Source organism: Mastigoproctus giganteus, chromosome 10, assembly GCF_048544385.1.
Source record: "Mastigoproctus giganteus isolate SK-2022 chromosome 10, ASM4854438v1, whole genome shotgun sequence".
NCBI classification, from domain to species: domain Eukaryota; kingdom Metazoa; phylum Arthropoda; class Arachnida; order Uropygi; family Thelyphonidae; genus Mastigoproctus; species Mastigoproctus giganteus.
This window is the reverse complement of record NC_143584.1, coordinates 183,326,951-183,353,256: the sequence shown is the minus strand read 5'-3', so window position 1 is coordinate 183,353,256 and position 26,306 is coordinate 183,326,951. Positions and strand designations below refer to the sequence as shown.

The window sequence follows — 26,306 nt, the reverse complement described above, 5'->3', positions numbered from 1 at the left end:
AACAATTGTCCATAATAATACAATCCAGATTTCAAATAGCAGTTTTCCTATTACATTATAAAATATAACCAGCTTCTAACTGTAAAAGTGCATTACTGATATTTTCAGATATGTACACTAAACTGCTAATAAGTTTACATTTGATAATGCATTCCCTTTAAAAAAAAAAAAAAATTTAAAAACAAACATGAAACTGTTCTCAAATATAAGAAAAGCCACAGAAGAAAGAAAAAGAAACAAAAACATTAAACGACAATACAACTTCTTGGCCATAGTTTGCTCTCTGCTTAATATTCAAAATGTTTCATTCCATGTAAAATCAGCATACTGAAGTACCACTTTCAACTTTACCACCTCTGATTATCAAATGGGTCATAATTCTGGATCTTTTAACATACAAAGATCAAATCAGGCTCACTTTTAAACTCTAGAAAGAAGCTTTAAAATTATGTATCATAACTTTATTAGAATAAAAAAATATTTCAATGGTTACTATAATGAAAATATTTCTTCAAGGTTGAGAAATCCTGTTCTAGAATATGTCAAGATTTCTGTTATTTATCTCTACTCTGACTTGCATTCTCAAACGTTATAAAATTTTGGCTAGAGGTGAAACACTTCAACCTTTTCTATTGCTTTTTGAACACAGAAATTATTTTCATTTAATGCATTTCACCTTATACAGACTTTTCTAGAAATGCAATTATCATGTTAATTTGGTGAACCAATATATATTGCAATAAATGTCTTACCTCTTTTCACTTTCAGTTACAATATACACTATCTGCTCAACACGTTCAGTTGGTTTGCCAGCAGATCCAATGTAAACAACAGCTGGCCGACGTAGATAAGATCTGGCTAACCTTTCTACAGCTGGAGGCATAGTAGCAGTAAACATAACCGTCTGTCAAAAATAAAATGAGTGATATTAATTAATGGAATAGAGGTACAGAGAGAAAATAAATTCTCAAACAAGATATTAAACACAGTTTACAAGAAGTTGCATCCATTAGTACTGACAAGTTGGAAAAAAGTCCGAGAAACATGCTTTAACATTTACAAAAATGTTTTGGAATTGGTGATGGCTATTTTAGACAGATATTTTAAAGAAAACATGGTTACAATGTCTGTCTTTAATACTTTAACAATACATGCTTTAACATTTACAAAAATGTTTAGACAGATATTGTAACCATGTTTTAAAGAAAAAAAAAAAATGCATTTACAGATTTTATGGACACTGTGTAGTTTAAGAATGTACTAATTCAAAATTCCTTCCTCTAATCACCCACAGAAAAGGTTTTTCACAATGGGGCTGAAAAGCCCAGAACAGGATTGCCTACCAAACTATAACTCATAGTACCATTTTGGAAAAGCATATCCTTTGATTTCCCTATTAAAAAATTGGCTGATAATGAGGAAACAGCTGAATGGCTACTTACAGGATGGGGAATTGTTTGAAAGCTGTCAGTTACCTTCCCTGAAATCATTTTACATCTCTAAAGGGCAACTGACATTACTATGCTAATTAGTATTAGCTTTTGCAAAATGACACAAAGAAGCAAAGCTTATTTACCATCAACAAAAAAAAATAAAAATAATAAAATAATAATAATATATATATAATCGTGTATTTTAAATAGCATACAGGAACTCCCCGACTTACGTAAGGGTTGCATTCTGCGGAATGCTACGTAAGTCGGAATTTCCCCCATGCTTGTGCAGCACTCGCAACTGTGCTCGCTGAATTGATTGAATCAAAAATGAAAAAAAGAAATGTTTGACCAACATGTAAATAGAATTATTTATTGTATTTATTCAATTTTTTATCTCATGCACAGGAAAAATTACAAAAGCGTGCAATTTAAAAAAAATTTCAAAATTATAAAATTACAAAGAGAGATGAAATAGGCATGACGTCAATAAGTTTTACCTCTCATGCATCGTTGCCAGAAGCTGATAAGTACGTTGCTGCAGAGGTTGAGGGCTGTGGAGATTTAGAAGGAGTCAGCCACTCAATCTTACAAAAGAACATATTAATGGATGACTAGACAGTGGCTTTTTTCTTTTCATTGTAGATTTCTTTGTAACAAGCAAGCATATCATTCACCCCTCTGTTAACTTTTAAGAATCGTTTGCTGTCAGGATCCATCTTCTCAAACCTAGCCATTGCTGATACAATTTCACGAAATGCCATTGCCATCTCTCTGGCGACGAAGCGTCTCAGCTCATCATTTGGTTCATCTTGAGCTTCGTCAGCATTTCCTTTTTTCACTATTGCTGCCTGCAAGTCAATAAGTTCTTTGTTATATAATTCTTCCTCTATTAACTCCATGTCTTTGGCATCAACCTCCAACTGAAGTAGCTCTACAACCTTTACAATCTTATCTGTAACCTCTTCACATGATTCGTCTTTTTAAAATCCTTCGAAGCCTTTTAAGTGCCGTGGGCATATTTTCTTCCACACGCCATTTAAACAACTTTTAGTCATTTCTGCCCAGGCCTTATTAATGTTTAAGATGACAGGTAAATATTGTAAGATTTCCAAGTCTCTTAACATAAAATTTTTCTCATCTACTGCAGACAATGCCTGAGCAAATGTTGTGCTTAATAGTATGCTTTTAAATTCGAAATAATACCCTGATCCATCGGCTGGATGAGTGAAGTCATGTTTGGTAGTAGAAATATAACTCTCACGTTTGAAATCATCTAGATGCGTAGGATGTCCAGGAGCATTATCAAATAGAAGCAAAATCTTGAAAGGAATGTTGTTGTCTTTACAATATTTTTCAACCTCGGGAATGAACCAGTAATTAAACCAATCCTCAAAGACAGATATTGTTATCCATGCTCTCTGGTTCGATCGGAAATGCACGGGTAGGGTGGCTTTATTGATGCCTTTAAATGCATGAGGATTTCCAGAATGGTACACAAGCAGTGGTTTTAATCTGTAATCTCCTGCTGCATTAGCCCCAAACAAGAGCGTGGCCCTATCTTTTGGCGCCTTGAAACCTGGCATTGTCTCTTCCTCTTTGGCAATGTATGTTCGATCCGGAATTTTTTTTCCAATACAGAGCAGTCTCGTCACCGTTAAAAATTTGTTGCGTTAAACAGCCGCCTTCATCAATAATTTTTTTCAACACATCATAAAATTTCTCTGCAGCTGCAGAATCGGCACTGTGACTTCACCGCATACTTTAACGTTGTGGAAACCAGTGCGATGCTTGAACCTATTAAACCACCTGTTGCTTGCCACGAACTTGGGTTGGAGTTTGCTGTACTTATCCTTAATATCTTTATAAATACTTGTTGCTTTTGCTTGAATGGTCATTAGACTCAGGGGCACTCACTTCTGAATCTGATTTTCCATCCATATTTTCTAGATCCTGTTCCATCTTCAATATAGATGGAACAGCTGAACACTGTTTTGTAATCACTGTTGATCTTAAGTGCATTGATCCTTTGACATGGTCTTTTATATGTGCACTGTCCTTTAAAATAGTATTCACTGTTGAAGCAGCGAGACCTAATTCCCTTGCAATAGATGATTAACTTTGTCCTGCTTCATACTTCATAATCATTTTCATCTTCATTTCTAAATCAATTTTGTTTCATTTCCTGGCACTACCACCACTTGCACTTTTCGTTGGTCACTTTCCCTTCATCATTGTAATACGTAAATAGGAATGAAGAGAAGTTTCTGAAAATTTGTTTTTTTTTTATGATTGAATATTTCTTTGAAGGGGAACACATTTCACCATAATAGCTAAAAACTCACACAATTGCAATTATCGCTATTATTGCAAATGCAATAAGATCAAGTTTACTACCCATTTATAATTAGATGCACTAACAGAAAAGCCCAATAAACTGGAAAGTGCAAATTGTTTTTGTTTAATGGTAGTGACCTCCAGAAACATGCTTTAGAAAAATATCACAAAGGCATTCAAAATTAATTCTTATAATGGAAACATATGATAACGATGAAAGGGTAGTGCAATTTCCATTATAAATATGACCTTTTAGAGAGATAAATAGTTTAGTAATATAGCGAAATTTTCAACTTCCAAGTCCTTGGAATGAATCACAAAAAAAAAAAAAAAAAAAAACCAGCCGAGTACAAGGTATCGATTTTCTAATACATCAATCATTCGACCAGGTGTAGCAATAACAATCTGAAATTATTCCACAAATATAGATGTGTGTACACACACACATTCAAGAATTAAAATATTAAATATCAAATAATAAAAGACAAAAAATAAGGAGTGGTAATTTGTATGTATCCAGATAAAGAAGTAAGTAATTTCAGTTAACAGAATGTACAAAGTGTCAGTCTTAGACTAAATTAACAAAGCATGCCATTAGTTATTCTAGTAAGAAGTTTCAGATGCAAGCCTAGCATTTTGTTCCCATAATGTCATTAATATTAATTTTAGTTAAACTTTCTGGGGAGTTTCTGTATTTTATTACTAAAGGAAAATACAAAATAAAAACTTGGTCACCTCAGTACATTTCCACAGGAGGACTTACAGATGACAAAAATACATTAGATACACCTCTAATAATAAATAAATATATGGATAAATTATAAATAGATAAAATAAAATTAAAATTTTACCCACTTCATTTGCCCATTCCTTCTAACAATCTGTCCAGTCTAACCCTACTTTAAATTTATTCAAATTACACACTTCTTTTTTATTACACCAATTAATTATTCTTTGGTAGAAGGCAAAATTTCTGCATATATATTTGCAACTATTTATTTTCAATTTAAATTGAAAAAAGAATGGTTTCAGATTTTCCTGTATGTGTGTCTTAGTCTGATCCCTTTTAAAAGTTCTTATAAAAGTTCTTATATATACTCTTCAGTTAGGTTACCACGTAAATGGATAATTTCCAGACATTGCAATATACAGAACCCCAGTCTTTCTTGGTAATATCCTTTTGCACCCCAACTAATCTTGTTGCTCTTCTCTGAACCCTTTCTAACAAATCTAACAATTTCTAACAAAATTTATTTAAAAAAAAAAATGCTACTGGGTACTGTGAGTTACAAGCTTGGTGGACAATCGAGCTGATGGTTCACATTCTTAGAAAAGTTTTTCCTTTTATTTCTCTATTAAAAACTTGACAACTGACTGATAATTAATAAGAAAGCAGCTGGATTGCAAGCCAAATGCGAATGCTGCTTGATTTGATTTCCTGAGAAATGGTTGCAACAGTGGGTAACTTTTATTTCAAAACTTCTTTATGAGAAGAAATCAATATCCGGGAGGATAAATTTAGTACATGAAAAACATTACTGGCTTCTTCCTCTTCTTTGGGCTCTACTATATAGAAAGATTTGTCCTGTAACTAAAATTTTGACAGTATTTATAACACAAGCAAATTATTGCAGACCCCATTTTGAAATTTTGTTGAATTTCCAAAAAAAAAAAAAAACAGAAGAAAAAGGTTTTCAGCTGTCTTACCTGACGATATTTATGTTTACTTGCAAAATTTGCTAATAATTTTTCCTCATCTTCAGCATCATCAGTATCAGGTTTCTGGTTTGTGACAGGCATATATTCTAATATCTTCTGAACATCTGGTTCAAAACCCATATCTATCATCCGATCAGCCTGAAATTCAGTATCAAAGAAGATAAGTTATTTAAACCTTACATAATTAAATATGGCCAACACTGAACTACATATTTAAGTATCACAATTTAATTAATTATTAGAAACTATATCAAATTTACACCTGAAAGTTTCAACAAGATGTGGCACCTGCTTTTCACTTCAACAGACAAAACGATAAAGAAGCAACAAGAAAAAGAAACAAAAGCATTTGAGGAGACCACACAGTAGGGGTAGGGTCTTGGGAGGGGGGCCTGTAAAATGAGCCCACATATATACACATCATAAATGGTAAAGCACAAAATTAAATATCCAAGGATAACAGAATAAATGTTTAAGAGCGATTAGGTTTTAATATTAAATTAATGAATCATCACTTTCCAAACAGGGAAGTGCTGCTACAAGAGTACTATAAACACAGATAACTCAAGATATTACTGAATTAAATTATTACTGAAATACCCTTTAAAATAGACTATTCATTATTCTGTTATTTTAAGCATATTTTGGAATGTTCTTTTAAGAATAAATTATTTCTAAAAGAGATAATAAAAACCTCAAAGTTATAAATGTTATTTTAAATGTTAATAAGTTATTTTCATTACATTTTTAAAAATTTGGTAAGCTTACCTCATCCAACACAATATAGGTGCAACGGCTGAGTACCAGGTATCGATTTTCTAATACATCAATCATTCGACCAGGTGTAGCAATAACAATCTGAAATTATTCCACAAATATAGATGTGTGTACACACATTCAAGAATTTAAATATCAAATAAAAGACAAAAGATAAGGAGTGGTAATTTGTATGTATCCAGATAAAGAAGTGAGTAATTTCAGTTAACAGAATGTACAAAGTGTCAGTCTTAGACTAAATTAACAAAGCATGCCATTAGTTATTCTAGTAAGAAGTTTCAGATGCAAACCTAGCATTTTGTTCCCATGATGTCATTAATATTAATTTTAGTTAAACTTTCTAATATTTCAGCTGTTTTCATAAAGGGAACACTTAATTTCTATACTGTGCATTTATTTCATCTATGGCATCTTTAATATTAAATTTTAAAAAAAAAAATTCTTTATATCCTGTTGTGAGTGAATAAGGCTTTTGTGAAGTACTGTTATTTTACATCACAATCACACTAAATAGAATCAATCAATTTTAAAATATGTTAGAAAAGGAAAACAAATTTGAAGAATGTTGGATAACTCTGGCCACAAAAGACTGGAATACTGATAATTATAATATTAAATTTCAAACTAAGCCATTCCTTCCTTCTATAATTCAGCTATTTAAAATTTGGCATGACTGTTACAAAAAAATTATCCTATTTAAAATCATAAACTCATTACCATACCATTGTAAAATTAATGGAGGGCACAAGATGAAATGTGGAATTATCCTATTTAAAATCATAAACTCATTACCATACCATTGTAAAATTAATGGAGGGCACAAGATGAAATGTGGAATTATTCTATTTAAAATCATAAACTCATTACCATACCATTGTAAAATTAATGGAGGGCACAAGATGAAATGTGGAAATAATAATCTACAAAAACAACTAAAGCTCTTATTTTGGCATGTTTCCATAGGCCAATTTACATAATGCTAAAACAATTTTATGATTGTCTTGAAATGCTATTTAAGTAGTAAAATTTTTGTGATGACTATGTCAATTTAAAATAGCTATACTATATAGCACAAAAAGGATGGCTAAGGGAGGGCCTATTATATTTGTGTGGAATAAAACAGAATCAATGTGTGTGAATGCTGCCACTCAGATCTCAGACATGGTGTGTTACTGCATTGATCTTTCAAAGTTGTTAAATTCTTGACTGACTAATTTTTAAGTGAGTTTAATTTTATATAATATTAAAAAAAATTGTTTTAATTACCTTTTCTATATAATATATTTGATATTAATACGTCAGATTGATGTGTTATATATTAACACAGCTACCCTGAAAATCCCTCTGGGAAGTTCTAGGACTTGCATACAGCAAAACATTAGTCCATCAATTGCTAACCAGAATTTCATAATGTAGAGCGTCATTTGACTGCACATTGAAAAATGAATTCTGAAAACAAAGCCTAACTTTTCAGTGGTTTGCAAATTTTAAGAAGGCCACCTATAAATTAAAGATATTCCTCACTCTGGCCACACTTCAACTTCAAGAATCAACAATTCAATTACTCATGTTCATGATCTAATCAGGGTGATCAAAGTTTAACTATCCATGGAGCTGCTAGTGAAACTGATATTCCTTATTGGGACATCAATCAATTTTAATGCAAGATTTGGGAATGTGACTCATTACAGCTAAGTTTATGTCTTGCATCCTTATTGATGTTAATGGAGAGTAGTGAGCTTTTGCAATGAGGATCTTCATCAACTGCTGCTATAATCTACATTTTTTTTTTCCATTATCACTGGTGATGAATCGTGGATGAATGGCTATGACCTGGAAACAAATTTCCAGTCCTCTCGCCTTCTATGATGAGGCCCAAAACAATCTCAAATGTGAAGATTATGCTTATCATATTTTATGCCTCATGGGGCACTGTTCATTATGAATTTGTTCCACATGATCAAACAGTAAACCAGGAATACCACAAAACAATTCTATGGTAATTGTGTGATTCAAAGGAAAAGGTTAGAAAAGTGAGATTCGGGGAATTAGCACTTGAATCAGAACAATGCCCCTACCACTCTGTACTTTTCATTCAAGAATTTCTTGTGAAGCACTCCATCATTGTGGTCCCTACCTGCTATACTCATTAGTTTTAGCTCCTTTTATTTTCACCCCCACATTCTAAGTACCCTTTATTTATTTATTTATCCAAATAGCTGATAAGTTTTGCCATTTACCAAATATCAGTATGGTTCCTGAACTTTTTGTTTGAACACCTTGTTAAGAATCATGTTATTTTTAGGAGAATAAATCTTTCTCTTCTGCACAATAAATAAATATATTCATAAACAAAAGGCTAATGCATGACATCATCTAGCTTACTTCATCACAAAGCTTTATCAAATAGTGATGTTGTGGAGAGCAATTACCCAAATGCTATAAAAATAATAACGGAGTATCAGATGGAAAATCATAAATACTAAAAAACAGTAGACATGATTTCCATTAACTAAATTTATTTGTCCTTTAAAAACTCTTTTCTAAACTTACCTCACAACCCAGCCTTAATCGAAAACCTTGTTCCTCTCTGGATAAACCACCAATAACAGCTACTGTTCTAATATCTAACATCTTCGCAAATTTAATAGTTTCCTCTTCAATCTGTTGCGCCAATTCACGAGTAGGAGCAAGTATGATAGCATATGGACCTTGATCAATATCCTCTGCTCTAAAACATCAAAATATGTCAATGTTATTAATATGTATAAGTGCTATACAGTTAAATACACTTATAAGGAAAACAGGAATCAGGGAACAACAGATCTGTTCCAGATATAGGTGTTGAAAGCAAAAATTAGGCACTCAGATAAAAAAAAAAAAAACATATCATAAAAAACAGTATGGTCATACAAAAAAAAAAAAAAAAAAATAAGAATCCTTTCTATAGGTCCATAATCATATTTACATACATATATTAGCATTAGCAAAGGCACATGATGCAAGAAAGCAAGCTTATATAGCATCAGCAAAAAAAAAAAACCACCCTTACACCCATCCACTCGCTCCAAATGTTTGTCAAGTTCTGCCTTGAATCTATTTAAGCTATCAACTTCTACAACAGATGGAAGTTTGTTCCAGCAATCAACCACCCACTGGCTAAAGGCAAACTTCCGCACATCTTTCCTCAATTTTGAATTTATGACCTCTCGGGCGATTATTTTGAGCAAGAGGAAAAATCCCATTCGCATTGAGCATGCTCAAACCATTCAGGGTTTTATACACCTCAATCAGATCACCTTACAGGTGCCTAGTCTCCAGACACTGTAATTTGCAAAACTTAAGCCTTTCTTCATAAGAGCAACCTTTTGTTCCTTTCACTAATCTCATTCCAACAGCTCTACATCCTTCTTAAAATGAGGCCTCCAGACCTGTTTACAGTACTCAAGGTGTGGCCTGACCACTGCCTTATACAAGGGGATAATCACCTCGTTTATGCCTGCTAGAAAAATTCCTGTATATCATTGACAAGACACCATGAGCTACTCTTGCAGACCATCTGCACTGCTCAGAAAACTTCATATCTGCCTGCACAATTACCCCCAGGTCCTTTTCATTCATTTTTTTTTTTTTTTTTTTGGCTGATGCTGCATAAGCTCATACACTTGCTTTCTTGCATCACATGCCACTACTACTACTACTACTACTACCACCACCTCTCAAGCCCATCTGCTCAACTTTTCTAGATCCTGTTGCAGCAGCGTACTGTCATTAGTGTCATTAACAACCCTGCCAACTTTCGTATCGTCTGCAAACTGAGACATTAAGCCTGATATACCATCATCAATATCATTTATAAATACAGAAAACAACAATGGACCCAACACTGAACCCTGAGGGACTCCACTAATAACATTAGTCCACGAAGAGCAGTGTCCATTGATTACCACTCTCTGTCTTCTCCCACTCAACCATCCCTTTATCCATAGCAGCAATTTGCCTCCAATGCCACACTGCTCCAATTTGTGCAGCAGTCTTCCATGTGCAACAGTATCAAAGGCCTTTCTAAGATCCAAATATATGATATCAAAATTATTCTTTGCATTGAGTTCCTTTGTGACTACATTATAGTATCCAATCAAACTGGTCAGACTTAACAAATCCATGCTGTGTCCGAGCTATAACTGAAATCTTGTCTAGATGATCCTGCAATGCTTCTTTAACCAGTGCCTCCATTAATTTCCCTGGAACAGAAGTTAAATTAACAGGTCTGTAATTACCTGTCTCCTTTTGATCCTCCTTTGTGGATTGGGGTCACATTTGCACATCTCCAGTTCATGGGTACCTCTTCTGAGTCCAAGGAAGCTCTCATAATTATGGCTAAGGGTTTGCTTATTTCCTTTGCCGCCTCCTTTAATATAACTGGATAGATTCCATCCACTGCAGTTGCCTTTCTTATGTTTATCTTCAACAATTTCTCCTCCACTTTACTCTGTTATTACACGATTATCTATTATCTAGCTTACTGCCAGAGCTTAATACACCTCTGGCATTCCCCTCCTGAATAACTCCTCACGTGTGAATGTAGATGCAAAATATTCATTTAGTTTGTTAGCTACCTGAGCAGGATCGTCAACAGTTGAACCATCGATATCAAGTGGACCAATCTGATTCATTCCCTGGTGAGTCACCATTTATCTGGTGAGTTACTCCAAGTTTTTAATCCACAAAGCATGCAAATTTGCCTGTGAACACAAACTTGTCAGAAACATAACTGCGAAGCCTCTGGCTTCGTGGATGAGATGATGGGTGCATATACATCATTAAGAAAGTACAGCATGAGCAGGATGCCAAGATGGACAAATATGGAGCTGGCCAGTTTAATAGAGCAGAAAAAGACAGCAAGGGAAAGTTACAGAATGAGGAAAAGTACTAAAGCCTACAAAGCTACAAGTTGATCTGTTATAGTGCCACAAATAGGTTAGGGAAGCTAAGACTTAGTATGCAAAAGCACTGACTAAGACAGCAAAGAATGGAGAAAAGAATTTGTCATGTATGTGAATACAAAGAAGAATAAAATGAGTTAGATCATCGTATCGTTGCATACTGGGAGTGGTAAAGGCTTAGATTACCCAGCTGGCATTGCTCATGAACTGAATAGGTACTTTGCATCAATCTTTATTGACGAAAGACCCTTCATGCTGTGGAAAGTTGAAACACATAAAATTAGGGATTTATAAATTACAAATGACTATTTATTAGGAAAACTTTTGTGCCTAAGGCAAGTAAAGCTCCTGGAGTTGATGGCTTATATCCAATAATTTTGAGGATGGCAGCCAGGGAGTGTATCAAACCATTGAGCTTAATTATGGGGGAATCATTGGACTTTTGAGAGATTCCTTTGATTGCAGAAGTGCCAACATACTGCTAATACATAATGGTGATTCCAAGAGAGAAGTTAGTAACTATAGACTAGTTAGTCTAACTTCAGTGTTAGGAAAATCTTGAAGGCAATGATTAAGAGATATCTCCAGATATGCAATCTGGAGACATTTAGATAGAAATGGCATTCTGAAGGATACACAACATGGTTTTGTTAAGGGAAAATCATGTTTAACTAACCTGGTAAGCTATTTTGACACAGTTACTCATAAGCTGAATGCAGGGAACAATTTCGACATAGTTTATTTGGATTTTAGCAAGGCTTTTGACTCAGCCCCTCATGACAGGTTACTGTAATAAGCTGGAACATGTTGAGATTATTGAAAAGATTGGGTCTCAGTAGCCATGTTAGCAAGAGTGCAAGGATGTACTGAGTGAAGAGTGCGGGGTTCAAGACCAGTTGTTGGTAGTTGTGGATTTCCCCCTTGGTATCTTGAGTTAGTCAGTCTCAAGGCCAGGTGCTATTAGCAAGTCAAATCCAAGGATCCTGACTAGAAATGCATTTGAAATAAATAAATTTAAAAGATTCTAAGATGGACTGCAGAGTGGCTGCAGTGCAGAAGGCAGAGGGTTGCAATTAATGGATATTCTTCAGATTAGTGTAACGTCAGAAGTGGAGTCTCCCAAGAATCAGTTCTCAGGCTACTGTTGTTTCTGATTTTCATAAATGACATCGACAAAGGGATAGAGGGCATGATGTCAAAATTTGCACATATATGTAAAAATTGGAGCATCATTAATTATCAGTGCCAAGCAGTACCCCTTCAGGATACCTTGAACAGGCTTCGAGAATGGTCAGGAAATTGGCAGCTATGTTTTAATGCAGCAAAATGTAGTGCCTTACACTTGAGGAATGCTAACCCCAAATTAACTTATACAGTACATTTGGTGAGATTAAATTAAAAAACAGAACAAGAGAAAGAAAGAACAGAGGAAGAAAGGGATCTGGGAGTTACAATACGGGTGATATGAAGTTTTTTGAACAGTGTAAACAGGCAGTCATAATCCCATTATAAAAGGCAATTTTAAAACAACATTTGGAATACTGTGTCCAAGTATGGAGACTTCATCTGAAAAAACACATTGAGTTCCTTTAAAGGATTCAAAGATGGGCAACTCACATGGTGAGATTGGCAAAATGGCGACTGTACAAAGTAAAAGTTATGTGGGATACAGATTTTGGCAAATAGGCAGCTTAGAAGGGACCTGACAGGTTTATAAGGCTCTGAGAGGAGTTAGTAAAATGAATGAAGGCTGAATTTTCATTGTTATAAAGGATTCCAGAAATGGGGATCATAAATTCAAATTACTGGGGAGGAGGTTTAGACTAGATTGTAGGAAGTTTTCTCTTAGCCAGACAGTTGTGGATTTCTGGAACAAGTTGCTTCTGCAGGTAGCTGAGGCTGAAAGTTTGAAGAAATTCAAAGGTTAATTAAACAGTTATGTATGTGAAGAGAGAAGCATGTAATTTGTATTTTCTTATCCACTTTCTATTTTTACTTTTTTTTCTTCTTTTTTTTTTTTTTTTTGGCCAGTGAAGCAAAAGCCTGTGGCTTCCTTATATATATGGCAAATACTTAATACTAATACTGTAGTTCAGAGTTTTCTACAGCACCCATGCATCCTGAATGAAACTTGGCATCAGAGAAGCAGGTTACTCTGCCTTTATTGCAACTAATTTCAAAATGATGCCAACTAAATGCATTTCAAGGACCCAACTCACCCTGTATGCAGCCAGTGTTTCAAAATAAAAACAGGTAACGCCTTCACACACATATCCCTAATGATTTCAAAAATTTATTTATTTAATTTTTGGAATAACTTAATTAAATAATAGCAAAAATCAAATATTTTTTTAATTAATTAAAGAATATCAAAAAAAGCAAAGATAAATAACATTAATGATAAGTGATTAAAGTATAATAAACATATAAAGCTTCATAATAATAACACCTGTTTGAAATGATAAAGTAAAAGTATACATTATGTAACAAAATTTCCAGACCTGGAGTTTAACCAGAACTGATATAAAAAAGCATAAAGTTAAATTTTAGAAAATACAAATATATAACTAATAAAGATATATAATAAATGCATAAATTGCAAAAAAAAAAGATTATTTTAAAATGGAGAAGTTATTCACAACATGGTACTAATATGCAGATTCAGAGATTAAACATATTTTCTAAAAGTTAAAGAGAAATTAAGACTGAACTGACTTAAATATAAACCCTTCAACTTTTTTTTCAAATTTACCTTTTAGACGCTTCTATTAGAAGAGCCTAAAAGGTGTCAATTTGTGTAAAGGACTAAACTTTACGTAATCAGTTCAATATAAAATAAAATATTGTAATTATGGATTCATATTTTGGGAATGTTGAAACTGATCTCAAGAAGTAAATTAAAGACCTGATAATTGATATGCATTATTTTGTAGAGGAACCTTAGGCCTTGTATATGCCTCCTTAACACAGAGGTTTCATATTGGATTTAGTGTTATTTTGTTATTTGGTTTTTTTTTTTTTTTTTTAGGAGCATTAGCAACTAAGGCCATATTGCTCTGGGGATATGCGGTGGTCATTTCCTGACCTTTCCGCATCCTTCGTATTTGGTGGTCACGGGCTCGAACCCCGGTCTAATCAAGAAGCGTGTGCTACACACTGCTGCTCCTTACCACCTGGCTACGGAGGCGCCCTGGATTTAGTGATATAGGAAGGAAATTTAATACTGTGAAATACACTAGTGTCACAAAAGATTCCATGCCAAAAGGAAGAAGTCAATCAAATCCTCATAGTAAAATAAATAATATAATGCAGAAATCTTTTTCCCAATCTCCTTTTGCTCCTCCCCCAAACTACAGTTTTTAGAACTTCTGTTTTTAATTTGTGCAAAAACTGGTTTTTTTTTTTTTTTCAAAAGTTATCTTCATGCAGCACTGTTCATTGGCTAATTATTTTGTGAGTTTTTGACACATCACTTACTTTGGTCATAGTGCCAGTTCACATGGTATGATGGTATGGTCCTCCATGTACAGTATAGTGGAAAAGCTATTTTTAACTTATTTGGAGAGGTCAAAGTTTGAATTCCATCAATGAATGGAGGAATTTCTAAAGGTCTCTTTGATTAGGACTAGTTAGCTGATCTCACATAGACAGAAGAGGGTCCCAACCAGGAGTCGTTCTGGGTTTTTCAGTTTGCACAACATTCAAACTGGCCCATAAATAAACACTTGTACATATATAATACAAAACAAAGCAATATTGTCTAAGTGAAACAGCAATAACAATGACAAACAAGGTATGCTGGATCCTATAGTCTTTATTATGTGTATTATATACAAGAATTTTGCCAGGAGGAACAAACAGGTGGTTATGCCATTGTGCAAGGCAAAGGATAGGCTGAACCTGGAGTATTAATATTAGTAGTGGCTAGTGATGCAAGAAAGTAAGCTTATATGGCATCAGCCAAATGCAAAAAAAAAAAAAAAAAAAAAAAAAAAATTACCCGTAATAGAACTTCCCATATCACCTATCCACCATCTGTTGAGTACTATAACAATTGGAAGTACTGCTACATAGAATACTTCCAATTGTTGCAACAGGTTGGGGAACCTCATTAGGAAGGATACAGGTCTGTTGGAAAGGGTGCAGAGATATGCAACAAGATTAGTTGGGGTCACAAAAGGACACTTACCAAAAAAAACTTGGAATCTCTAAAACTGCAGTATCTGGAATCTTAAAAGAGACCTGATTGAAGTGTTTAAAGCTTTGCATGAGTTAGGTTAAATATTAATGCCATCATTACTCATTCTCAGGTGACATAAACAAGGGAACATAAATTTAAACAAGAAAAGGGTAGTCACACAATAATACTACAAGTTTGCAAGGGAATATTTCAATGCAATAGTAAAATCAAATAAAATCATCACACAAAGTAGTGTACAATTTTATGTGAATTCAAATTTGATTTCATTTGAATGCCATTGAAGGCCAAGACCGAGTACTCACTATTATGTTCAACTTATAGACAAATTTTGTTATCCATGGTTCTGTTTAAGTTGTTAATATCTTTTTAAATTGGATAGCATCACCTGTTCAAGTTATACTATACAATTTAAAAACTAATAAATTTTCACTTTTTAATCAATCTTATAATAATAAGCCATTTATTATGTGTTAGCATTATAGTTTTTAAATAACTACAAGAAGTAATCAGAATGATGATGCTGTTAACATCACACAGCAAATTTATGTGAGCAAATGAAGACAATTTTATCCTTAAATATAGTTCACAATATTCAATCTATTTCTATACTTGTTTCTGAAGGAAACAAAAGATGGGAAACTAGTTTTGCATCTAGTCACTTGCTGCATTCATGAATGTTGTTATGATGATGATATGATTATTTGTATATTTTCTAAGGACTAGTATCATCCCCCTTCAAGGAATGATAGTGGACCACAAACCACACTTCATACAATGCTGCTTTAATCAATTATATGAGAAATTTCAGTTTTCATCCTTTCTCTTGAAATACTGAAACATAATTGTCATGACAGACAGGATTGAGACAAAGTCAATTAAAAATATAGAATGTTGTTTTATTGAGCTTCTGGTGGTTATTTCTCTCTAAACATAACCCCAGTCTTGTTCAATACATCTTTTCCATTCCTTCACCCATTTTCTAAACACTCCAAAAAAGTTGTTTTCGGAGATGATTTCAGATACCATGAGTGGCATTTAATATCTTGGTATCCAATGTAAAATGGTGACCTTTTAATCACCCTTTAGCTTAAGAAATATAAAAAAGTCACAAGAGACAAGATCCAAACTATGGGAGGATGGGGAACTGGTTTGATGCTTAACTTGTGTAGTGTTTCCTCAAAAACTGAGGTCATGTGCATCCTTGCATTGTCATGATACAGTAGCCAAACCAGATGAAATCAATTTTCAAATCAGACCTTTTCTGGCTCATTTTCTGATTCATTTCTTTACAGCTTCACTATTAATTAATATTGTCCAGACAGCACAACATTTTTCCACGTTTTAAAGATGTGCTGTCTGAATAATTTGTTATACAAGTGTAAATAATGCCTGTCATTTCAAAAAAAATTATAATTATATGCTTATCTGTACTTCACAGACTATGCCTTGGTCTGTGAAGTACACCTCTTGGAGGTGGAGATATGCTTTGTTTCCACTATGAACTTTGTTTTGATTCAGGATTACAGTGGTGGATCCAGAACTCATCTTCAGTGAGTATTTTGCTTAAAAACATTTTTTTTCTTACACTGATAAATTTTTATGAGAACAGAGATTTCCACTCCAACCTGCCTTTGTTCAGGAGTAAGAATTGGAGGAGGCCCAATGTGAACAAATGTGTCATTCCTAAATGTTCTTTTAAAATGGTTTGTGCACTCTTGCAACTAATACCCAAGATCTCTGCAAGTTTACTGACTATAATTCATCTGTACTCAAGGACAGTAACAGATGCTATACTAATAATCATGTCAGTTATTGATATTGATGGATATTCTATGATAGAATCATGTTCTACCGGGTACAGAAAATTCTCCATAGGCTTTCTGAAAAAGTTCTAATACAGTATAATGTCGGTTATCCGGAATAAATTTGAATGGCTGATCTTTCTTTCTTTTTTTTTATTAATAACGGTAGTGCAGTAAGCGTGGGTTATAGTGATTCTAATGACTGAAAGATCGAGTTTACTACCCGTTTATAACAGATTGTACAAACAAAAAACCCAATAAACCAAAAACTCAAAATTGTTTTTATTGTTTTATGGTTGTGACCTCTAGAATTCTATGTGACCTTCAGAAATATGCTTTAGAAAAATATCACAGAGACCTGGATTTTCTCAGAAACTGTGAGTGAATTTCAGATTAGTTTAGCTCCAGATTAGGTAAGAATAATATCGGCCTGAAACTGTGTGATTTATTATTTTTCTCAGTTTTTAAGGTAAAATGTGAATGAAAAGAAAACATGCAGTTTTAACACTGCAACATAAAATAGAAATTAATAGAATTAGAAAAGGTGAAATTTTAGGAAATCTCTCCAAAGGGTTTAATGTGGGGGACTTCAACAATTTACGACATCGAGAAAAATTCCAGTGCTATAACAGAATTTGTGTCGATTATGGATAGTGGAAGAGAATCTAGCAAGAAAACAGACAATGTCAAAACCTGAAAATGCCGCTTTAGAGAGTGCACTTTATTTGTGGTTTCTTCAGAAGCGAAGTTTAGTGAACCAGTGTCTGGCCTAATGTTGTGGGAAAAAGCATTGGATTTTAATTCAAAAATTAAGAGGTAATGAAGATTTTAAGGCAAGCTCGGATTGGCTGAAAAACTTTAAATTGAGACAGTATACGTGAACTAGATATTCAAGGCGAGAACTTTCTAAAGATGAATCGGCAGTGGTGTTCTTTAAAAGTAAGTTTGCTTCAGTAATAGCAAATTATGAGAAAGTAAATGTTTATAATGTTGATGAGACGGGCTTATTATGGAAAGCATTACCGAGAAAAACCCTAGCCATTAAAAGAGTGAGTTACAATTGCTGTGTGTGCAAATGCTACTGGGATGCACAGATTGTCCATGCTCATTAATTGTTAAGTCGAAAACACCAAGAGCATCTAAAAATCTTTCTAATTTTCCTGTTTTGTATAAAAATCATAAAAATGCTTGGATGGATGTATCAGTTTTCCGAGATTGGTTTATAATTTTTTAAAATTAATTAATCTTAATTATTTAATTTAATCTTACCTTACGTTTGATTATGCATAAATTTTGGCTAACCTTAAGAGGTCTGACATCAGTTATTCTGGATAACTGATGCTCTACTGTACTTCAATTGGCGTGTTGTAAGTCACAGAATTTCACACTGACTCGCTCTTTGTTTGTTATTTTTCTTGTGGGTATGTTATCCTTGTTTGAGTTTGATGTTGGTTTTCAGAAATTATTGCAAACATGCAGAAACAAAAAAAAAATTTGTTAGAGATAAATATCTAATAGGTTTTAATGTATATTTTTTTACATTCTGTGTAAAATTACAATCATTTTACATTCTGTGTTAGTAAAATAGTGTCAGTCTTTCTTGATTACTCCTCATGTATGACTTATAACTTGTACACGAGAAACAATCAAGATACCCCTCAGAGTACTTATATTTTAATACACGTATATACTGAAATACAACTACTGCTGAAAATTAAAATGATCAATATACATGCTTGCAGAATGTTAAACATTTTGTTTCATATGGATTAATTACATTATTAATTATATGTTAAAGAAATGAGAAGTAATGGATTGAACTTTTTGACTGAAATGTAAAATGGTGATAAATTCTTCCTCTCATCTCTAACTAAACTCTTTTTACACATACCGTTCGATCTTGGGAAGAGATGTTATCCACACTAACAATGGTATTAGAAAAGCTAAGGTTTTTCCACTACCAGTTTCAGCTACACCAATTATGTCTCTATTTTGCAATCCAATAGGTATAGCTTGTCGCTGAATAGGTGTTGGATCCTGAAAGAAAATACATTAACTTTATGATCATAATAATTTGTTTATTAAATTTAAAGCAAGTTGTGAGATTCTGAAATGAATGATATCAATAAATTTGTGATGATCTGCTGTATCATCAAATACAATATCAATACAATAATTTGTCCTTTATCTAGTTGTATACTTTATCTGCAATTATCATAACAACAGTAATTCTATATGAAAAAAATCTATTGATTTTCATTTCTTTAAACTGTGGTCCTAATACTTCAATTGGAATCTAGTGAGACACCGTTCGAATATGGTATCACCAAATTTTGATTGAATAGCATGTTACACATGCATAACTAAATTGAAATTAAGCAAAAAATAAAATATTGCAAATAAACCAAAATGATTATCAATAGGGAAGGAATCAAAAGCATAGAATTTTAGTAAACCAAACCTTATTTAAAGTAGTTCCAAATAATAGATTTCAGAATTATTTGTTGAATACCATCCTCAGCCTCTTAAGGATTACATCTAAACTAATTTGTGCTTCGGTATTGATACACGCCAGGTGAGAAGCTACTTGGATGCTACTTATTTATTACAATGATGAAAACTAGGTGCCAAGTTGGGTGAAGCTTAGCTTTTTTATCAAATAAATTAACTTGCCACATTTTGAAAGTGTCTCCGACTTTATCATAGGGCCAAAAAAAAAAAAAGGTGAAAAACAGGACATTTTTGCAAAAAGATGCTGATTTGAAGCAAATCAAATTTTTTGGGGAAAGTAGGACGTTATTTGTAAAGTCCATACTATTCTAGAAATTTCATTTCACTGATGACATACACATATTATATTAACATACTGACACTGGAATGTTTACCAGTACAGCTTATCTAGAATTTTTCTGTCTATAGATTTCTATTTGGACTTTTTGTTACACATCAATTAGTTTTATTTCTTCAAGATACTGTTGCCAACTTTGCTGCTCTCTTCAGAAATGTTGCAGCTTTGTTAATAATAATGGCACTGCTGTATAGCCTTTGCTGTTGAGAGAATTTACAAAGCTTCACTAGAGAGAAAAGATCTGAACTCTTTCCCTCCCCCCAGGTAGATGAATATTCTCTCATGTTGCTACAAGAAATTGTTAAAATTACAAGCATGACTTGGGATAATTTTGTTATATCTCAAGCTTCCTTGTGCACTTGTCAGTTTGGAAGATTGCAAAGCAGGTGTGTGTGGTGGGGGGGGTATATAGGGAGAAGATGATCAGAAGTATGGAGGATTGCAGTCCTGAGAGTAATTCTAAATCATTTGAAGATAATAAAGCACTCACACCTATTCTGGTATTATTATGTTTACTTCTGAATTGGAAATATGTACATAATGGGTCAAACATTTCATGGTATTTTCTTACCACTTCTTCAGTGAAGAAGTGGTAAGAAAGACAGTTTGTTTGTTATTTGGTTTTTACGAGCATTAGCAACTAAGGCTATATTGCTCCGGGATATGCGATGGTCATTCCCTGACCTTTCCGCATCCTCCGTATTTGGTGGTGACGGGCTCGAACCCCGGTCTAATCAAGAAGCGTGTGCTACGTACCACTGTTCCTTCCCACCTGGCTACGGAGGCGCCAAGAAAGACAGTAACAAATAAGGGTTACTATACAAAGCTGGCTACAAAGACAGTAACAAATAAGGGTTACTATACAAAGCTGGCTACAAAGACAGTAACAAATAAGGGTTACTGTACAAAGCTGGCTACAAAGACTAAGTAACTAAGGATTATTATGGAATTCTTAAAAGTTTTTTTAGTAGAATTTAATAGTAGATTAAAAACCTAATCAAACCTTTAAGCACAACGTGACTTTACTCTTAATAATGCCATATGTGTGCAATTGCAGGTGTTGATTACCTAACCAAGCCATTCCATGTTGCCTGTTTAGTACTATACTGCAAATTGGTTTCCCTATAAATAACTTTAATATGGAAGCACATTTGCTATAAGAAATTGCAATCTCAAACTGACTTTTCTAGAACACACAAAGCAAATTCAAAAACATAACCCTGCCAACAAATTCCATGAAATGTTTTTGTCATAAGAGAAACAAATCCTTGGTTTTAAAGGGTGAGCAACAAATGTATAAAAATATATGTGTGAGAAATATCTATAAATATGTTTGTATTAAAGTCTTTCTGCACTAAGCATGTGGCCTTTAATTCAAGTTTAGGATTTTATATACAACATACAAATCAAATAACAGAACAAGTAAAAATTATGATTCTTAAAATTTTATGATTTTTTAATTATTTAAAGATCAACTTATATTCCATAAGAATCATAATCATGGTGTGCAAGTGTCAATTCTAACTGTACTTCTAATTACAGGTATATGTACAACTATATACTTTTAGTATATATCTTCAAGCTGCTATTTGATTAAATTAGCTAACAAACTTCACAGAATAGTGTTACTGTTCTTTCTTTCCTAAACAATATTTAATCTTTAAATATATAATATCGGTGTTTAGATACACCATAGACACTCTTAAAAAAACTACAAAGTAGTTGTTGTGGGCATCATTTGCCCTTTCTCATATTGTGCTCTGCCTTCACGACGAGTTGCCATGATACTGCACTACCTCAAATAAGTAACGCTTCACTAATAGAGAAGACTATTGTTACTTATTCTCAGTGAGTACCACCACCCAGACATGTTTCAAGGCTATTGGCCTATCATCAGTGGGTGGGCAGGTACCCTAGTATGCGTTGGCATCTCTCATATTGTGCAATTAACTTCACAACTGGGTCGTCATGTCTGCAATACTAGGGTACCTGCCCACCCACTGATGATAGGCCAATAGCCTTGAAACATGTCTGGGTGGTGGTACTCACTGAGAATAAGTAACAATAGTCTTCTCTATTAGTGAAGCGTTACTTATTTGAGGTAGTGCAGTATCATGGCAACTCGTCATGAAGGCAGAGCACAATATGAGAAAGGGCAAATGATGCCCACAACAACTACTTTGTAGTTTTTTTAAGAGTGTCTATGGTGTATCTAAACACCGATATTATATAGATACTAAACTCTTAAAGTATTATGCCATGTGCATTTAATTATTTTAAATATTAATCTTTAAAGCACATTAGCAAAGGCACATGATGCAAGAAAGCAAGCTTATACAGCATCAGCCAAAAAAAAAAATTTAAGCTATCAACTTCTACAATGACAGATGGAAGTTTGTTCCAGCAATCAACCACCTGCTCGCTAAAAGCAAACTTTCGCACATCTATCCTACAACTGTCTTTCCTCAATTTGAATTTATGCCCTCTCAGGCAATTATTCTAAGCAAGAGAAAAAAATCCCATCAGCATTGAGCATGCTCAAACCATTCAAGGCTTTATACACCTCAATCAGATCACCTCGCAGGTGCCTAGTCTCCAGACACTGTAATTTGCAAAACTTAAGCCTTTCTTTGTAAAAGCAACCCTTTGTTCCATTCACTAATCTTGTTTCCCTTCACTGTACTCGTTCCAACAGCTCTACATCCTTCTTGAAATGAGGCCTCCAGAACTGTATACAGTACTCAAGGGTGTGGCCTGACCATTGCCTTATACAAGGGGATAATCACCTCCTTATCCCTGCTAGAAAAATTCCTGTATATCATTAACAAGACACCATGAGCTACTCTTGCAGACTGTCTGCACTGCTCAGAAAACTTCATATCTGCCTGCACAATTACCCCTGGGTCCTTTTCATTCCTTACCACTGTCAGTGTAGTACCACACAGTTGATACGTAACTGTGGGGTTACTGCATATGGGAAGCAGTAACCCTACAGTTGATACGTTACTCTGGGGTTACTGCTTCCCATATGCAGTACTTCACATTTGTCAATGTTAAACTTCAGTTGCCACCTCTCAGCCCACCTTCTCAACTTTTCTAGATCCTATTGCAGCAGCGTACTGTCATTAGTGTCATTAACAACCCTGCAGACCTTCATATCGTCTGCAAACTTGGATATTAATGATGATGGTATATCATTAAAAAATACAGAAAACAACAATGGACCCAACACTGAACCCTGGAGGACTCCACTAATAACATTAGTCCATGAAGAACAGTGCCCACCGATTACCACTCTGTCTTCTCCCACTCAACCATCCCTTTATCCATAGCACCAATTTGCCTCCAATGCCACACTGCTCTAATTTGCGCAGCAGTCTTCCATGTGCAACAGTATCAAAAGCCTTTCTAAGATCCAAATATATGATATCAAAATTATTCTTTGCATCCAGTTCCTTTGTGACCACATCATAGTATCCAATCAAATTGGTCACACAAGACTTCCCCTTAACAAACCCATGCTGTGACCGAGCTATAACTGACGTCTTGTCTGGATGATCCTGCAGTGCTTCTTTAACCAGTGCCTCCATTAATTTCCCTGGAATAGAAGTTAAACTAACAGGGTTAATTACCTGTTTCCCCCATTAATCATATATGTCCTGACTGTACCTTATAAGAGTAACTATGTTATAAAACATAGGCTATATGCGTAGAGTCAGTGCACATTTAATTAATAGTATTTCACACAATATTCTTTAAAAAAAAAAAAAATACTAGGTCTTCAAGATTTTTACAGTTAAAATGAATGATCCACAAATTCTCATACCGTGTATCCCAGCTGATCTATAATGTCCAAAATTACTCTTGGAAGACCAGATTCCTTCCAGTATCTGACAGGATTGGGAATTCTGCCACCTTTGATAGCAATGTTAAAATCTTCTCGAAATATTCTCCAATCTCTCTCTGTCATTTCTTCCATAGATTTCTGAGTCCAATGACGATCATCCCACTTTTGCTTATCTTCTTTTTTCTTCAGCTTTCTCAAGCGCATACTATAAAATAGAAAATATGTAAAAAGTTATGCAGAAACAAATATTCAAAACACAACTTAAAGAATGTTAATTTACATTAATTTTTTATTTTTTTATTTTTTACTATTCATCTCAATGTGGTAAAAAAAAAAAAAAAAAAAAAAAATTAGTGAAGTAATGACCCAAAGGTGATTTGAACAATTTTAGTATTAGGCACATGTAAATGTGCAAATAAAACACACTTCTCTCTCTCTCTTTTTTTTTCCAATAATAGTAACCCCAAATAAGAAAGGTTACTGGAATATGTAGTACTCTGGTACCACAATACCAGCTGAGAAAACAGAAGATATTTGTTAACATTGGACTTGAATTTCTGTAAATTGTCATTTTCAGAAAATACATAAAGAACAGAAGTAATGAGAAAGAGGATAGTGGACAGGATAATGAGAAGAGATGAAACTTAGTTTGGAGTGGAACTATGAATGGATGTTGACTAGTTGATGCATGTGCTTAAAGTGCTTTGGAAGAAAGAAGTAGAACTGCTGATTTTAATTTTGGTGCACAATGCCCGTGAAAATATCTGTGAAAAAGGCAAGCAGCAGAAACTGAATACTTGTGTTACAGGGAATAGTATATGTTTGTAAATTAAAATTATTAATTAACTTGAATGGCCTCTTTTGGACGGAGTCCAAAAGTTTAAGAGGTTTTGGGCACCGCAGATGTGGGAACAATATTTCATGGGTGGGCAGATCTGTGATTTGAACAGAATCGGGAGCTCTTTAGAAGAAAAGTCATCCTGAAAGTATAACAGAAATAGTTTTCCATTGCAGAGAAAGCAATACTTGTAAAATACTTAGGTCACTGTTGTTATTCTATTAGAAACTTGATATCACAAGGGCACAAAAGGACATAATGTGGCAGACAAACAAGGGTGTAACAGATGTTATCAAAAGCCAGATGTATAGATAATATAGGTTTTAGCATCAAATACCGTCACAGAACTGAATCTTTTTTAGGAAAAGAAACACTGCAACTACATCCCATCTGTTGTCCAAGTTTGTTTTAAGACAGGAGCAGCTCAGGCTACTGATTTAATAAGAATGTAGTTTGCCATGCTATACTGTAAAGAGGACAATCAACTATGATATGCTGTACTCTGAGTTATGCTTATGCCATGAATGAAGTCAGGGATATCTCCAGTCAAGTCTAGTGATCTCATCTAGAAATCTTAGTTGTTGAAAATGAGCACAGGAGCAGCAGACTTTTTGACAAGAAAAAAATAGGACAAAGAAGGATCAAAGTTAATTAAGCTTTCTTTTCTCCACTGGAAAAATACCTGGACAATGGCATCTATAGAAATGGTGATGGCTCTTTGAGAAGTTGCAGCAGTTGTTTGTGCAGAACAGGATTTGTTGTACTGGAAGGTTGAACTAGTGGTGTACTATCCTCAGCAAAACTGTGTGTGGAAGTTAATGAAAGATCATTAATGTACAGGAGGAAACAAGAGGGTGGAGGGAATTCAAGAAACAACCTATAAACTTATCTTACATCCTAATGAATTTTTGATAATTATTGAGAATATTTTCAATGGCACCTCCATAGCCAGGTGGGTAGGAGCAGCAGTGCATAGCACATGCTTCCTGGTTAGACCAGGGTTCAAGCCCGTGACCACCATATACGGAGGATGCGGAAGGTCAGGGAATGACCACCGCATATCCCCAGCCAGGATAAAGGGTGAGGGTTGGTGTCAGGAAGGGCATCTGGCCGTAAAAAATTTCATGCCAAAACAGTAAAAACACTGACCTCATATATATATAATGGGAAAAAGGCGAGGACAAAAAAAATTTAGAATATTTTCAATGATGCTTTCATATCTTCCTTGTTCCCTAAGAAGTTGTGAACAATATTTTTGAAGCCAATTCCAACTTCTTTTCCAAATGGGGTTATTGCTCTTTCAAAATGCTTATATAAAGTCAACTTCCTTTTCTATAGCTAAATGAAACTGCCTTTTTTGAATTTGCCACCTATTAAACTTGGCAACTGATTATGAAGATACTTAAAGCAATTACCATCACTGTCTAATGCTGTTGTTGGTATTGGGTTTAACAAATTATCTAATGCTTCATTAGCCCTCATCTGATATGAAGTGGAGGTAACAAGACTTCCATTAGGTCCACCGTACTTTTTAACAAGACTACCACTGCTTCCTCAT

General features: G+C 34.1%; 1 protein-coding gene across 1 annotated transcript in view; it reads right to left on the bottom strand.

The window, feature by feature from the left end:
* The window catches only part of LOC150079613 (putative ATP-dependent RNA helicase DDX23), a 147,198-nt gene that overhangs the window by 14,913 nt on the left and 105,979 nt on the right, over nucleotides 1–26,306 (bottom strand). The window contains exons 10-15 of the mRNA XM_090383822.1: nucleotides 23,890–24,115; nucleotides 19,107–19,252; nucleotides 8,820–8,997; nucleotides 6,258–6,347; nucleotides 5,478–5,627; nucleotides 753–904 (exon numbers count right to left, since the gene is read on the bottom strand). Of these exons, the coding sequence (XP_090239948.1) occupies nucleotides 753–904; nucleotides 5,478–5,627; nucleotides 6,258–6,347; nucleotides 8,820–8,997; nucleotides 19,107–19,252; nucleotides 23,890–24,115 (942 nt within the window). The remainder of the gene's footprint in view (nucleotides 1–752; nucleotides 905–5,477; nucleotides 5,628–6,257; nucleotides 6,348–8,819; nucleotides 8,998–19,106; nucleotides 19,253–23,889; nucleotides 24,116–26,306) is intronic.